We start from the raw sequence: 15183 nt of genomic DNA, 5'->3' as shown, positions 1-15183 counted from the left end.
TACCGGCACATTGCCCCGTTATTTTCCTGTGTTTGTGCAGGGAAACGACATTTAGTTTAACCCAGACCATACATTTCTGCCTGGCAACAGTTTAAAATGGGGTGACTCATCCAGTCTTTTAACCTGCCAAAGTAGCAGTAGTCATGGAGAAACGCAACAGTGAAACAATACACCAACACGCCACATGTTACACATTGTCTGCTTTAATATCACATCAGCCCATTGTTTTTTGTTACATTTTTTATTGTGTTTACTCACATTGATGTATTTTGTAATTTTCACCTCGTTTTCATCTTACATGATTTGTTTAGATAGACATGCCTGACAATACTTATCTCACTCGCCTCAGCATGATAACAAAAACATGCAAACAGGCAGATATCAGCAATAGTGGAATAAAATGAATATCGGGCTGATGACACGAGATTTAGCAGAGCTCAGGGGCTTAACGGAATGACAGGTATAACCGTACACGTGATATCTCCATTAAATTCTCTGGAAGCTTAAAAAGGGATCATTACACTCGAGTGCATTAATGGGATGGCGGCTCGCTGGAATTTGTGAGTGTTTGTTAAAAAACGTCACTCTCGAATAACTCCCCTTTCACACTGCTCGCTTCACTTTTAGCATTTTTAATACTCAAATTTAGTATATTTCAGGTAAATGATGTATTTTTTTACTTTACTAAAAGGATCTAAAACCTACATTTATTACTGTTAAATACAGTAAAAAAATAATGTGTTGGGTTTAATGTGTAAACATATGATAAACTAAGGTGACAACGATGAAACAAGCTAATCTACCATTACACTTTGAAGCACACCAAGCTAGCTGCAATATTTTAATGTTAATTAATGTATAAATTATCTATAATATTATAAAATGGACTTGTTGAATATTAGGTTGTTAATAAATTATGAAAAGAACAATCTGTAAGTTATTTAGCACTAAGTAGTATTTAAATATATCAGTGTATAAAGTTTGTGGATGCAGCTAGAAAACAATGTTAGATTCTGTTAGCTCATAAGTTAGCATTGCACCTAAAAACTAAAATGCTAACAGTAATGCCTTTCTTCTGCACTGAGTCTATGTATAGTCTTTGACCTAGACTACACAAGTGGCTGACACTGTTGCTAGTGTTCAGTCGACTTTGTTTTAAACCTACACATTAGGTACGTCATAACTTCAAGCCCTTTGGAAATCCTACACCGTAATCTGACGTGCACCTTCCTAGAAATGTAACCATACATCGCCCTCGACAGCTACAGATGCAGCTGTCGGCGTCACCCACTTGTCGAGGCTACAACATGGCCTGCAGTTACATTTCTAAGTAAATGCACGTCAGTTTACGGTGTCGGGCACAGCAAAGTTACGGTGTAGAGTTTCAGAAGGGTTTGCAGTTAGGATGATGGAATGTAATGAGAAATTTGTGAATCATTTGTTTCCATTTAACTTCCACTTAAACCACTGAAACCAGCTACACCTACAGTATTCCGTGTAGGGGACATTACAGGTGTTACGTAACCCTCGTCAGTTTGATACAACAAAGGCCCTTTGTGCATGAAGCGCTGTCCATTCAAGTGTTTGACGATACAATTTTCAAATTCTTTCTTCTGCGAGCTCGCCTTCGCACAGCTGCGAAGGTGATGTAAGTACACCCACCATTCCAGTTAGTGACTTATAAGCACGCCCCCATATACACAGATGGGGACAAAGGGAGCAGCAAAACAAAAACAAACATCCCTTGAACATGGATTTATTTATGCTATACCCAGGGCACATGGAAACGGTGCGGCCCCAACACTTCAAACTGAGCATGTGAAGCCACAGAGTACAAAGTCTCTGGAGTTAGATGTTCATTGATGTGTATTGATAGTTTGCGCACAAAGAGACACAAACAATCATTGTCTGTTTGGTCTGCTTGAATTCCTCTCCCAGAATATCTTGATAATATGCATCCTTGTGATAGTTGGAAAAAAAAACAATGGTCTGGTGTGTGTTTACTTTCTGAGAAAAGGCCTAGTGTGTGTGAAATCTTCGCTAACAAACAATATTGTTTTTGCTAGGAAACTAACTTAGCGTGATTCCCAAGCTCTTGCTGTAAGAAGCCATTTATGGATGAATGGGAGGAGGCCGTGAGCGGAAAGTCAATTCAAAACTTTCCATTAAAGATTGAAAACCCCCACAGCGGCGTGCCATTCGAGATTCTCTGAGTCACCTGGAAGCTCATTTACTGGCAACTAATTTGAGTCAGTTGGGTGAATGTCTGTTTCTAAGATCTGCAGCTGGCTACAAGCTAAAGTCCACCTTTCTACGGTGGACTTTAGATGCAAAAATTTCACAAAATTAACGTCATTGTGGGATTTAGTGTTTTTAATATGTTATATCTGGTTGCTGTGCTTGTACCTCTGGACCTGCTTTGGATCCATACATCTGAGCTCCATCAGCTGGATAATCCACCAGGACTCGTCAAATCCATGTCAAATTAACTTTAGTCGTTTCTGGCCCATTTCAGGCCCTTCTTCTCTTTGTTATGCAGTTAATAACCAAACCTTTTGTGGAATGACTGGGGGCTTCTTAGCCCTCACTGATGTGAGAGTGAATAAAAAAGTCTAAAGAGAGAAGCTGAACTATAAATCATTCCAATTACAAAGATGTAATCCTTTGAAAACACATTTGTTATGGAGAAAATCAGCTTTCAATTAGTAACAAATGGTGTCCTATTTTTTGTACGTCATGGTCTTAACTTTTTCCAGCATAAAGAAGACAGCTGGCGACCCCCCCCCCCCCCCCCCCCCCCCCGTATCCTTAATGTTGAGTTTTGACACCTCAGTATATAATCAATAAAAACATGGTTTCAGGGCCATTAGGATAAGTTTCTGTTTTTTCGAAGGGTGGCCCCAGTAAGCTACTCTGAGGCCTTTTGTTCAATGACGAGGCCAATGATAGAAACTCCTCAATTAAAATAAACAAAACAGAGTTACCCCTAATAGACCTCCAATCGGGGAAGAGTTAAAACACAGGTGCTGATTTACCCCTGAAGATGTGTGACATCTATAAAAGAACGAACGACTCACTCACCCTGCCAGCCCGCCGAAGATGTCCTTGACGTAGGAGTAGTCTCCTCCAGACTTGGGGATGGTGACGCCTAGCTCGGCGTAGCACAACGCCCCGATGGCGGTGATGATGCCGGTGATGATCCAGACGATCAAAGCCAGGCCCACTGAGCTGGCATTCTCCATCACACCCTTTGGGCTGACGAAGATACCTGAGCCAATAATGTTACCTGGTGGAGGGTGGAGGGAGAGAAAGTGTTCACGTTTCAGAAGTGCTGTCCAAAAGCATTATGGGAAGTAGTTGTCTAGCTTTAGGGCTTGTCCCATGTTATTAGAAAACAAAGTGTGGCTATAAGGGCAACTGCTCTACCAATTTATTACTATCTTGTGATTATTATACAAGTGGATGGCTGATCACTGGTGTATGAATTCACCCAGAAGCACCGAGGGAAAGACTGAGGAAACAGACATATGACAAACTAGACAGGAAATAAATAGTTAGGTCACGAGTAAAATGGAAAAGATGCTTTAAAAAATAAGAGAGAGAACGAGCAGAGTTTCAACAGCAATGAATCAGTCGAGCTGCCTGGCAAAGTGGGAACCTGCGATATGCTGACTTGGCATAGCTATGAGGAGATGGAAGAGGGCCGAGAGCAGGGTTAACGAGTGCAAAGAGGGAGGAGGACTGAAACGTGGACGCAGAGGGGGGAGAATAATGCCCTGACATATTCAATGAGCGTCAGAGAGCAGTTTGCACAGCAGATGAAAGAGACGGATGGTTGGGTTCAGGTCTAACACGAAAGCGTTCACTCCTCTGATAAGGCTGACGTTGGCGGTCACGAGAACTGATCAAGTTCAGCTCACCGTGGTTTGAAGGCTTGATGCCATCAGCCACAGGGAAAAGTGCCGGGGTCAAAGGTTGGCTGGGTTAAATCACAGTGAGTGCAGTGTTACAGTACAAAAGTCAGAGATATGAACGATGCTATCATATTGTGCCTCGAGACATCATCAGGTGGATCCTTTGTGGCTGCTATAACTGCAGATAAAGTGTAGTATTTAAGCTGCTGTCGACTCCTGTTCATACCAAGCTGGGGGATTAGGGCTCTAAGTTGTGAATATTATCAAACTACTTCCATTTTAACCAATTAGACAAACTAAACCATCCTTTAGTAAAGGTTTTTAGACATTTTACCTGTGTAATATTAACGCTACATCTCTGTTTATATATCTTCCAGGAAATCATGTGGGCTTTTTTTAATTTCTTGTGTAATACAGGACTGATTCTTCAGGCCTGTATAAATCTAAATCAAACAATATTTTTTTTTTAAAATCCTCCCTTGTTTGCACACTCATACACACACAATGCTGCTCTATTTAAGCGCTCGTGGTACCTCGGCTTTCTAAGATTAGCCTAATCTAAGTCAAAGGCATGTGCACAACTAAAAACATGCACATTGTTTTTTAGCTGTAACAGACTCCATATGGATCGTGTGCGAGTGGCGAGAGCAGCCGCTGGCTTACATAACGCTAGTTGCAGCTTAAAGGTAAAAAGGAGACAAACAAACTCTTTCTCCCCTGATTTTGTTGACAACTTTATGACAGAAAGTGCCTCACCTTTAACATCTAGAGGCAGGGGGGGAAAGCAGCCATCTGCTGACTCAGCATTAATGTTGCTTTTCTTGTAAAACGGTCTGGATGGGTGGATTTGCCTGTGCAACATAAAGTTTGGTAGACTTTCCAGAGGCTTTTGAGTGTAAAGTGTCTGATCTATGTTGTTTTGAATGTGTTTATGCTCTGAGCTTTAGATAATGGAGACTTTTTTATAGAGGCAATCAAATGTGCGCGTGCATGTAGTGCGTTCATGTCATGTGCATCATTGCGCACTACGGTGCAAGACTGCTGACTAATGTGGAATCTGCATGTTTCCTGTTCTTACATTTGTTGTTTTACACCCCTTTGTCTCCAAGCAGGCCAAGGGGAAAGAAATTTGGGAGGTTTTTTTGGTTTTTTAATGTGGAGTTGCTAAACTCTTTGCAATCTCTGACCAGCTGAGTGCTGCATCACCTTTAAGAAGCAGGCGATAAAAAGTCTGAGCTGTCGAATCTCCACAAAGTTGTTCTTTTTTACATATTTAGGTACATTTTTAACTACAAAATATAAATAATATATTTTTTTATTAGATCGTTGTTTCATAAAGGAAGAGGATTGGTTTGTGCCCTCTGAGCATATTTCTGTTCCTTGTTTTTCAAAACAAGATTTCATTTTTAAGGAATTAGAAAGACCACTTTTTCATATCTAGGTTTCTAGGAAGCCACATTTTATGTGACTCATAATAGAAACTGGGATCACTGTCTGGTACGTTCAGCTGCCCACATGAGTCACCAGAGCAGTCATGTAACCCCCCCACCCACCCCCAATGAAATAAAAAGTAGCTAAAAAGTAACGATAATTTGCAAATTAAATGATACGTAATTCTTTATGCAAAATAATTTTTTAACATAAAACACCAAAAAAGAGAATGCGATGAAGCAAAAATAAAAACACTTAACGTGCATGTTTTAAGTGGTAGTAAGACTTGGCATCGACAACCAAAATCTAAACAATGCCATGAAAAATAAACACAAAAACACCTGATGCTGGATACAGAAATGAGGCGGTGTTCATGTTAAAACTCCGACTTTAAAACAGATTTAAGATTTTTCTAATCTGGTACAAAACAAGGTCTTAGTCTACATTGCAACAACATATAAACCCATTTAAAATATTTTCAGGCTTAGTTGTGCATAATTATGGGCGAGGCCACTTTGAGTGACAGGAACATGCTGCTTTGTTGTGTTGAGGTTGTAATGAAAGACCTTCTGAGGAGTCTGGTGTTCATCCCCCCCAGTAAGTACATTTTGTTCCAAGGGTGTTTTTGCAAAGTCAGCATCAGTCTTAATGTCACAGCGGATTAGAGACGCACGTTGCTCAAGAAAGTGGCTAAGACAACTTTCCACAAGAAAAAAGAAAATGCTAAAATGCTACACTCAACACTTTGAAACCGTAGTTTATAAGCCAATGGTTTCCACATTAACCACTGTTTATATATTCAGTCTTTTACATAGACTGTAGATAAATGATGCCTATGTCCCTCTTTTATATACAGCCTATTGTATAAATTAGCTTGCCTGAGCCTCCCTGTGACACCCCTAAAGATATCACTCAACCAAACAGCATCCATGTGTGTTTGTGCAGCATTATGATATAACCCAGATGAGCCTTTGCAAAGCTCTGTAGAATTAGTCTTTGTATTTCCCCTCAGCTGCAAATCCCTGTTTAAACAGCTACCAAGCTGAGGCAACCTGCTGCTTGGCCCTCAGCCGGAGCCTCAGACTGTGCATGCGTGCATGCTTTTGAATATGAAAGGAAGGTATTATTACACTGAAGTAATTAATCGGACGTAACTCGCATTAATGGTTTTGATAGCAAGAAGAGGAAAAGAGGAAGCAAAATAAAGGCAGGCTTGTTTGTCTGTTTATCATTAATCCTGCCAATTATTCCTGGATTTAGTCTCTGCAATGTGAGTCAGTTTAAAAAGAAATTAATATTTAATAAAAGTACGATTCATCCAGGAATTTCTTTACATAATACAAAGACTGGAGTGCAGCTCAGACATGGCTAAGCCAGGCAAGCTAATAAAACAGTATTATCAGGGTGGAGCCAAGAATGGCCAAAAGTTCACTTCTAATCCCAGGCTTTGGACCTTTCTGCAGTTACGTGTCTTCATTTGTGTGTGTGTGTGTACGTGTATGAGCGATAAATGCCTGAACTGTACAATAGGCCATAAAAACATTTGATGTCCTCGTGTGCTCGACCCTTTTCATGGAAACCCAGCAGGGCATGTTCGTGAACCAAAGGATCAGTCGAGTCACCTGAGCTCACGTCTCCCTCGCACAGGACGGCGTGAACTGAAGTGGCATGAATGAGTTACTTGGCCAAGGACAAGAGGGCTGAGCGCCGAGGAGTGTGGACTATGGAGGGCTATAAAAACCTCCCGGCCCTGTGCTGCCCCAACATTTCTTAACGATTGGCAGGTAAATGGAGATTGATAAAGCAAGCAGTTTAGATTATGATGAATGCGGGTGTGTTGAAGGGTGGAGCTGAGCTGGTGGAGTAAGGATGCTGTCAGCATGCGCAGGGATCTCCAGCGTCTGATTTCACAGAGTAACAGTCTCATCTCTCCCTGCCACGTCATTTTTTTGTACTCCTCTCTTGTTGAAAGCTTCTCGGGATATCAACCCACCCCGCCGTCTCCCCTCTCTTCTCCCGTTGCCGTGGAAACACGTGAATGAGTGACTCATCCCCCGCCCTTCTATTCCTCCTGGCAAGGTCAGCATGAGGACCGCACACTCTGGCAGGACAACCTGTGCCATATTTTACCCCAAAGTTTTTATAGATCAGTTTGTCATGTGATGATGATAATGCACCGAGAGACCCCTGTTGCTGTTAGACAAATGAGGGATGGCTTTCACCGCTCGCGTTAACTGAGTCCATCTAATCCACGAGGATAGTGACAGTGCTAGTAGGCTGATTGTGGTCATTTGAATTGAAATGAAAAGCAATTTCTGGTTATTTGGTAACTATTTTGATTGAAAATCAATCAGTCAACATTTAAAACAATGCTAATCAATCACACACCTGATCCTCATCATCATTGCTTCTATCTCTGACCTCGGAAAGCTTCTTCCAAGAGAAGTTTGCATGTTATGTTACGCTGCAGTACATATAGCTTATTTTACAATTTGCCCCGTGTAATATAAAACAGCACTTTGAACGATTCGAAGACTTAAGCCTTTGTCATCATTTCCTTACTCCTCACTCCTTGCAGTTTAGGGGACTGCTGGAGTACTCAATACTTTATTAAACACTCTAAGCATGAATAGTGGGCATTATCACTACAGGAGTCTTAGTCATGGAGTGAAATTTTTGAAAATCCATAATGAAAATATCAAAATGTTACTGATTTGATCTTAAACTTTACAGTCTTGTGGGTCTTTGCACTCAACACGATACTCAAATACATAGCAAAGCAGCTTTCTATTAGTACTTTTCCTCAAAAGTGTCACGGTGCAGTATTCAGCTGTAATTACAAAGAATGGTGGATTCCCGTGCAAAGGTTCCTGCATTTTACAGGAGTAAGGAGTCAAATAACTGAACTAAAAGTTAAAGTGGCTGGAGAAATGTCTTTAACCCTTTATCTGATGAACCATATATGGTAAGTGGATGATCCAGTATCACTGTAGGGTTGAAATTTTGAGCTTGTATTTTGGTGTGTGTGTGTGCATTATAATGGGCTAAAGGTGCATTTTCCAGTCAATCCTAACTAAATTACAGCTGCAGGCTCAGATCAGTCACATGAGCCTAAAAACTGCATGCACCAATCCTCAGAGATGAGTTAAAGGGACAACATCCTGATTGCTGCAGAAAATTGACTACAGAAAAATGATGATAGCTTCAGTGATTAACGACTGCAGGGGCAAAGGGCAGGAGACTGTTACAGGGCAGACTCAATTACAATATAAGTTTAGTTTGTGGTGTCTACCTGTGTTCAGCTGTTTCCAGCTGTCATGTGAGGTTGCTCTGTAGAGAGTGTGTTTGCCTGTTTTAATCATTTTAAGCATGATGGAGACTTAACGCCCTTTTTGATTAACTACAATATGTGTTGGCAACATTTCTGCCTTGCTTTTAGAGTCACACAAATGATCATCATTATCATAAACTTGTAAACTACATTCATCAAATCTGGAATTTGATCCCAGTGCAGCTTTTTTTTACCCTGCTCATAACTGAAGAGCAGGTGGCTGTATACTCTGATTTTCTCTGCAGTGCTTAGTCCCGTCCCTGTTTGTCATATTCTCATTTTTACACACTTTTCATACAGTCTCAGACCCTCAGACATTCAACATAAAGATTCGTCGCTGTGCTGTCAGACAACAGCCTGCACCACATGTCATTCCCACGCAACAGCAGTGACACTCACCAATAATAATACCGCAGGCGCTCACCAGCCCGATCTCCTTCTTGAGCGCAACACCTCCTCCTGACTCCTTCACAGCGGCACCATCCTTGGCAGATCCCGCCGTGCTGCTGCGTTGTCTTGGGCCGTCCGTCATCTTATTAGATGGACGATTTTATTTCGTTTTAAATGTCTTTTTTATGCACTTGGTGTTGCCCGTGCGCTTGGAGTGCTTGAGCGCAAGCGTCTTCCTTGTGCGTCTTCCTTGTGCGTACAGGAAACGTGCCCCGCTTATCTGATAAAGGACGTTTATCGTTGCTGCTTTCAGCAACTTGATTAATTTGTCAGATTAAGAAAAAAAATCTCTATATTAAAAAGCATAAGGTCAGCAAAAATGTGAAGTGCTTTTTGGAAACCGTGTGCAAAAAGAAATAAAAAAGCGCAGCTTCCTGACAGCTAAGTTTCTTCAAGATTTCCGCGCAGCTGACAAACCAAACAAAGTGATCTCGCGCAGTAGAGCCTGACACAAGCAGCGCGTGATGATAAGTCCGTTTATCGAGAGAAAAACGCTTATTCCAGTGTCAGGTAGGTAATAAATACAGTGACACGGTCCTTGTGTCAAACAAAGAGACACTTCGAAACAAAACAAGAAAGAGCTCTCTCAGTCTTTCCTTGTTCCAGGTGTGAGCCGGAGAGACAAAAACATCCTCTCAGAGAGCTGCTCCAGCAGTGCAGGAAACACTCAGAAGTAGCTCAACTTTGCCGTAAACACCGACTTGTGAAAACCTTGAACAGAACACTGAATTTGAGTAGATACACGTTCTTCATAGCACCGCCCCACTCCCAGCCCCCTGTCTACTTCGAGTCTGTGTTTTTCTTCTCACGACCATGAGCTCGTGCTGCGTTACTCATTCCTCCTTCAATAAACAACTAAAACCGCTTTTTGATTAAGAGAAAAGAAAAGATATATATGTAGATTCAGTCTTCATTGCTTCTGCTCCCTTTGCCCCCCTTCCTCTGTCATACTCTCTCGCTTATTATTCAAGATGCGGTCTAAATTTAGCTCTTTCACCGAGACGTCACACCTCACGCTGCACGCCACAGCATCCGTGGGGTCTGTGCAGCTTTACATGGTCACAGACCCCTTTCCCTAAATCGGGGGTGTAACATTTATTTTGATTCTGTGGAGAGAAATTAGTCTGATGATTTACATGCGTGAACCAAAATGTACACAGCAAATTCAACAGTGTTAAATGTTTTGGTGTTAATAGTCTTCTTGCAAAAGTAGAGTTAATTTTACTCTAAGTAGAGTCACATTCTTTTAATGTAACTCTGAGGTGTAAAATGATAGCAGTTAAAATCGAGTGTTAAAAATGAGTGTTTCTCTGTCAAATCTGGAGGTGTTACAATGGAAACATTAACTCTTGACCTCTTAACTCTGAACTCCTACAGGGGCTATGACACTAATAGAGTAAATTCACAGACTCCGCCCCCAGCACGGCTCCAATCCAAGCTGAAGTGAAGCCGTTTCAGAACATTTTGCTCTACATATTTGAGTTGTTTGCCATGCTTGGTAAGTCATTTTTTCAAAGATTGTTTCAATTGTTATTATGAGCTTTTACTTCTGTGGCTCTTTGGAGTTGAGACAAAGCTGTGTGAAAGGCATTAGCCATGTTGCTCGCTGATAGCATAACATTCTGTTTTAGCTAGCTAAAGGTATTGTTTGCGGCAAATACCACAGCCTTGAAAAAAAGCTTGCATGTGAATTTTCAGTCAAACTTTTGGTCAAATACACCTAAAACAATGTGTAGAATGTGAAATGTTGGTATAATGGTGCTGCTTGAAGCCTGAAAACGATCGCCCATAAAAAAACGAGCAAACAGCAGTAGCAGACGTCCTGACTCGATTCTACGGTAGCATTTAGATCCCTCCAGAGTTTTGTGCACACGGTTTAGGTAAAAATGAAAAAGGTTGAGGTTTTACATTTAGTTCAGTATTACCTGTTGCCTGTGTCCTTGTCTTTTGGGAAAATACTTTACACCAGTAATGGCTCAAAAAGGATTCCTTTTTTTTTTTTACTGTGCTGCAATTGTTTACTGGATTATTTGTGCCATTAATTAGTGTCAACTAATTTTTATTCAATCTCCGCACAGGATATGCTTGTGAAGATGGAATATGGGGGAGAGCAGAAGTGCGTTGAAGTTCCACAAAGGGATGAATGAAGGACATGCATATTGTATTGAAGAAATAAGTGATGAGAATGCTGTTATTTGCATTTACCATGTCAGACCTTTTGATAAACACAATTCTAATGAAAGTGAGAACATGTACACTGTTACGTCTTTCAGAAAATGTTTTGAAATTGTGGTGCACAGTTCAGAATAAATGTTTTTCAAAAACCATTGCATCTTTTTAGTAAATGTTTATTTCCAAAAGAAATTTCTAGAAATTCAGAACAGTAAAATTCCCGCTTTTTAGAATGAATTAGAAGATAACTCTTACGTAGTTAAACTAAAATACTCTTTGAGAGTTAATATATAAACTCAACACCAAGTGTTAAATTATCAACTCCAGACAGATTTGGTGTTTAACACTAAATCAGAGTTAACGTACCAACTCTCCAAAAAGAGTTAAATTAACACTCTCTGGTGTGGACCCATATAGACACTTTAATAGTGTTGAAATCAAATCCGACAGTGTTAATTTGGACATGCTGGATTTGCTGTGTACAAGTGTTCACAGGGATTTGTGTGTAAATCTGTGTTTGTGTGTGTGTGTCTGCTAGTGTGTTCCAATCCACATACACACATATATTTTACAAATAGATCCAGACCTGAACAAACATATTTTCTTTATTTCTACCTCACCACATATATGGTGTTTTTCCGGGCCAAAGAGTTTCCTGTGTGTGCAGATGTCTAAGAATGTTTGTGACATTTTTTCACTCGCCTATAAATCATCAAATATGCCTAAAATGATCACCTGATATGGACGAATCACGTTGCACGTGCACGCCATGCTTGCAGTTTTTACGGTGTCAGTTTCACATGTCAACAAATGTAAATGCGTTTAAGTACAACCGGAAAACTGGCATATCTGACTTCCCGTGTCACTGCCAAAAAACAAACTCTTTTTTTCTTCTAAATAAAGTGGATAACTCGTCATTCCACGATTAAAAACTGATATTATTTTTTTTATCATATGTCCCAGTTTTCTTAAACATGTGGCTCCGTGAAGCTGACACTAAATCGTCCGAAATCCTGGAGTGCACGTGCACGGTGATGGTGTGAAGCGTGGCACAAACACTCTTGGATATGTGTACACTACTCTGTGTACGTGAAAAACATGTGACACTGAAATTAAAAATGCTTGTGATCACTGCTTGTTCCGGTTTGGATGTAAAATGGTTTTGTGCCTGTTCACATTTGTACTGCAAACCCACATCTGGAAAGACTTAGAATTACACACATTTATACATTTTAGTCTACAGCTGTGGATCACATCATCCGCATGTATCAACCTTCTGAGAATATTTTCTCTCCATAAACCCTGAGCTGCCCCCAGTGAGTGTGTAGGTGAACATTACACAAGGCGCTTATAGGCACCGCATAAAAGGTAGAACTCTATCAGGAGCAGTTGGCGAGTGTTTGCAGACGTATCAGGAACTTCCGTGCAAACTCGCTGCCAGCATCCCGAGCTCACAGTGATTGGAAGGAGGTTTTTGATCCTGCACCACACATCTCCTTGCAGCCTCCAGCAATCACTCACAAACCAGCTGAGGTTGCCGGGGGAAACCAACCAGCCTTTAAGCCTTTATGGCTGAGGGCTAAAGAGCGAAATACACTGGTTACACAGCAACATTGTAAACATCCTGCATGCGATGTTGTTGCTTCAGAATCTTTGGGCTGCATGTTTTTTTAAATAAATCTATATTTAGAATTCACATAATGATGGTTGCTCTTGGAAAATCAGTTATAATGATAAAAAAATGTGTTTTTAAAAACAATTTGGCGCCTTCAGAGAGAAGGGTCAGAGAATACGAAGAGAAAAAAACAATTTGTGTGCACTACTCGAAATTACACTCTCTCTTTCTTTCTCTGTAAAAACTTGCATTGTTACCTCTTATTGTAGTGTGTCCAACCACCAGTATTTGTAGGTGCTCAGCTAAAATAGAAAAGATCTCTATATAAATATATCTTAATCCTTCTTGAGGTCACACCTAACTGAATATTGTGCAGAACACGAGCATTTCTCTTTAAAAGCCAAAGCACTGCCGCTTCTTCCAGATTTTCCCCTCACTGTCTCAATAACTGGTGGGAATTTCTCATTTTTCCTTTCTCCCTGAAGAGATAAGAGGACAGCTGGAGTAAGCAGTCCCTGGCGGTGTAGGAGACACAAGGACACTCATTCAGTGCAGGAGCTAGCTGGCAGGATGAGAAGCCCTGAGCCAAAGTGCTTCACAACACATTTACTGTCAAACATCTTTCCCTTTATTCGCATTTCCTCTGATTTTATAGGAAAGCTTCACCTGAGAGACCCCCAGCAGCACTTCCTGAACAACTGTTGACTCATGATAGCGGAATAGACGACAGGCGTTACATATCTTGAGTTATTGAATCTACAAATCTGTGCGAGGCCTTGCTTTTCTGTGCCGAGTGAACAAAACAACAAGGTCACCCGAATCGCTGCAGACTGGATTGAAATGACCCAGATTTTTGTCATCGCAGACAAAAAAGTTCATACTGCAAATCCACCTTTAGTCACGAACACATTCATCACGTGTTTCATCATTAGGAAAGTAAAAATAAGTGGATCAGTTTGTTGTAGTAACTGAGCAGGTTTTAGTGGGTCAGCAAGTACAGAAACTAGACCTCCCTTTAGCTATAGAGTCGTGCCTGAAAAGAAATTAAAACATTAATAGTCCAACTTTTACTTTTTTCCTCCTTTCATGACTCAGAAAATTATGCACATTAAACAGAGTACATATATATGTAATACACAGCGTGTTGGAGGTGTTCTCTCTCTGAGATTCAGAAGCACAAGAAGCCAATAACCAATAAATGAATTCAGCATTATCACTTGATTACGTTCGTGTATTGACCGCCTTTCATTTAAATGTATCAGACAGAACAAAAGTTAATCTAATTAAAGTTCCTTTAAAGAAATCGACCTCCTTAATTTAATTTTGAATTAATGATTAGTTTAAAGATGTAATGTGTGGCTATAATGAAGACTGAAGCTCAGCCTCAAACACCCTTGTGTGTCTGGGTTTTGGTCGACACTTTAGAGGTTTAATTACGGGTTTAACTAAATCAGGTACTCTGTGTTTTTGTACCTGATGAAGGTCGGTTGGACTGAAACGTTGTGATTTGATAAAATGAGACAGTGTGCAAAGGTTCTTATTTATAATTTCTTTTTCCAGAGGAGGTTTAGTTACTCAAAGTAAAATGCTCTGGGTCTGTTTTTCCTCTGTCACCATCATCAGCTAACCAGCCGAAAGCTGCCAAACACTCTGATCCACATAAACAACAAATTAAATATCACACAATGAAGTCAAGTTACAAAAATCTCAAGTGTTTTATATTTAAATATATTCTAATATAAATAAACACAGGCAGGGGAATTAGATTGCTCTCTTTCTTCATTATGTGTAAAAACCCTTGCGATTATAGGCTGATCAAGCTACCTTTGTGATCAAACACTGGCCCCTTTGCTTCTGATAGTGTTGACTGTGCTGGGCTGCAGATACAGAGGACACCTGATCCTTGATCGTCTTCCTCGCTCGCTGATTGAAACAAAGCAGCCTTCTGTAGGCATTGTTTGGCTGATTAGATTGGACTGTTTCTAATTACGTCACTCTAATTGTAGCAGGATAAAGAGCTGTGATAAAACACTTACCAGAAAATAGGTTTGAGAACTGACCAACACTGCTTCTCTAAAGAAAAGATATAACTAGGTCAGTCATTTAATCTGTTTAATTAAAAGGCCATAGCTGCTTAACTGGTCATCTAATCAATAACATTTCTACCTAACAATGCTTGCAAAATCCCATACAGTGCTCACTCTGATGCCAGTGATCCTTTTGGTTTCCTCTTTTTCAAATTCAAATTCAAATTTTATTTGTCACGTACA

General features: G+C 40.4%; 1 protein-coding gene across 1 annotated transcript in view; it reads right to left on the bottom strand.

The window, feature by feature from the left end:
* Positions 1-10044, bottom strand: part of slc7a8a (solute carrier family 7 member 8a) — a 29043-nt gene extending 18999 nt beyond the window's left edge. Inside the window, exons 1-2 of the mRNA XM_086279994.1 lie at positions 9076-10044; positions 3082-3286 (exon numbers count right to left, since the gene is read on the bottom strand). Coding sequence (XP_086136120.1) covers positions 3082-3286; positions 9076-9208 — 338 coding nt within the window. The 5' untranslated portion in view covers positions 9209-10044. The remainder of the gene's footprint in view (positions 1-3081; positions 3287-9075) is intronic.
* Between the last annotated feature and the right edge of the window lie 5139 nt (positions 10045-15183).

The sequence above is a fragment of the Aulonocara sp. 'chitande type north' Nkhata Bay genome, linkage group LG3, assembly GCF_057382095.1.
Source record: "Aulonocara sp. 'chitande type north' Nkhata Bay isolate Kocher_YH1m ecotype deep benthic linkage group LG3, A_spYH_male_GT1.1, whole genome shotgun sequence".
Lineage (NCBI taxonomy): Eukaryota > Metazoa > Chordata > Actinopteri > Cichliformes > Cichlidae > Aulonocara > Aulonocara sp. 'chitande type north' Nkhata Bay.
This window is presented reverse-complemented; position numbering and strand designations above follow the sequence as displayed.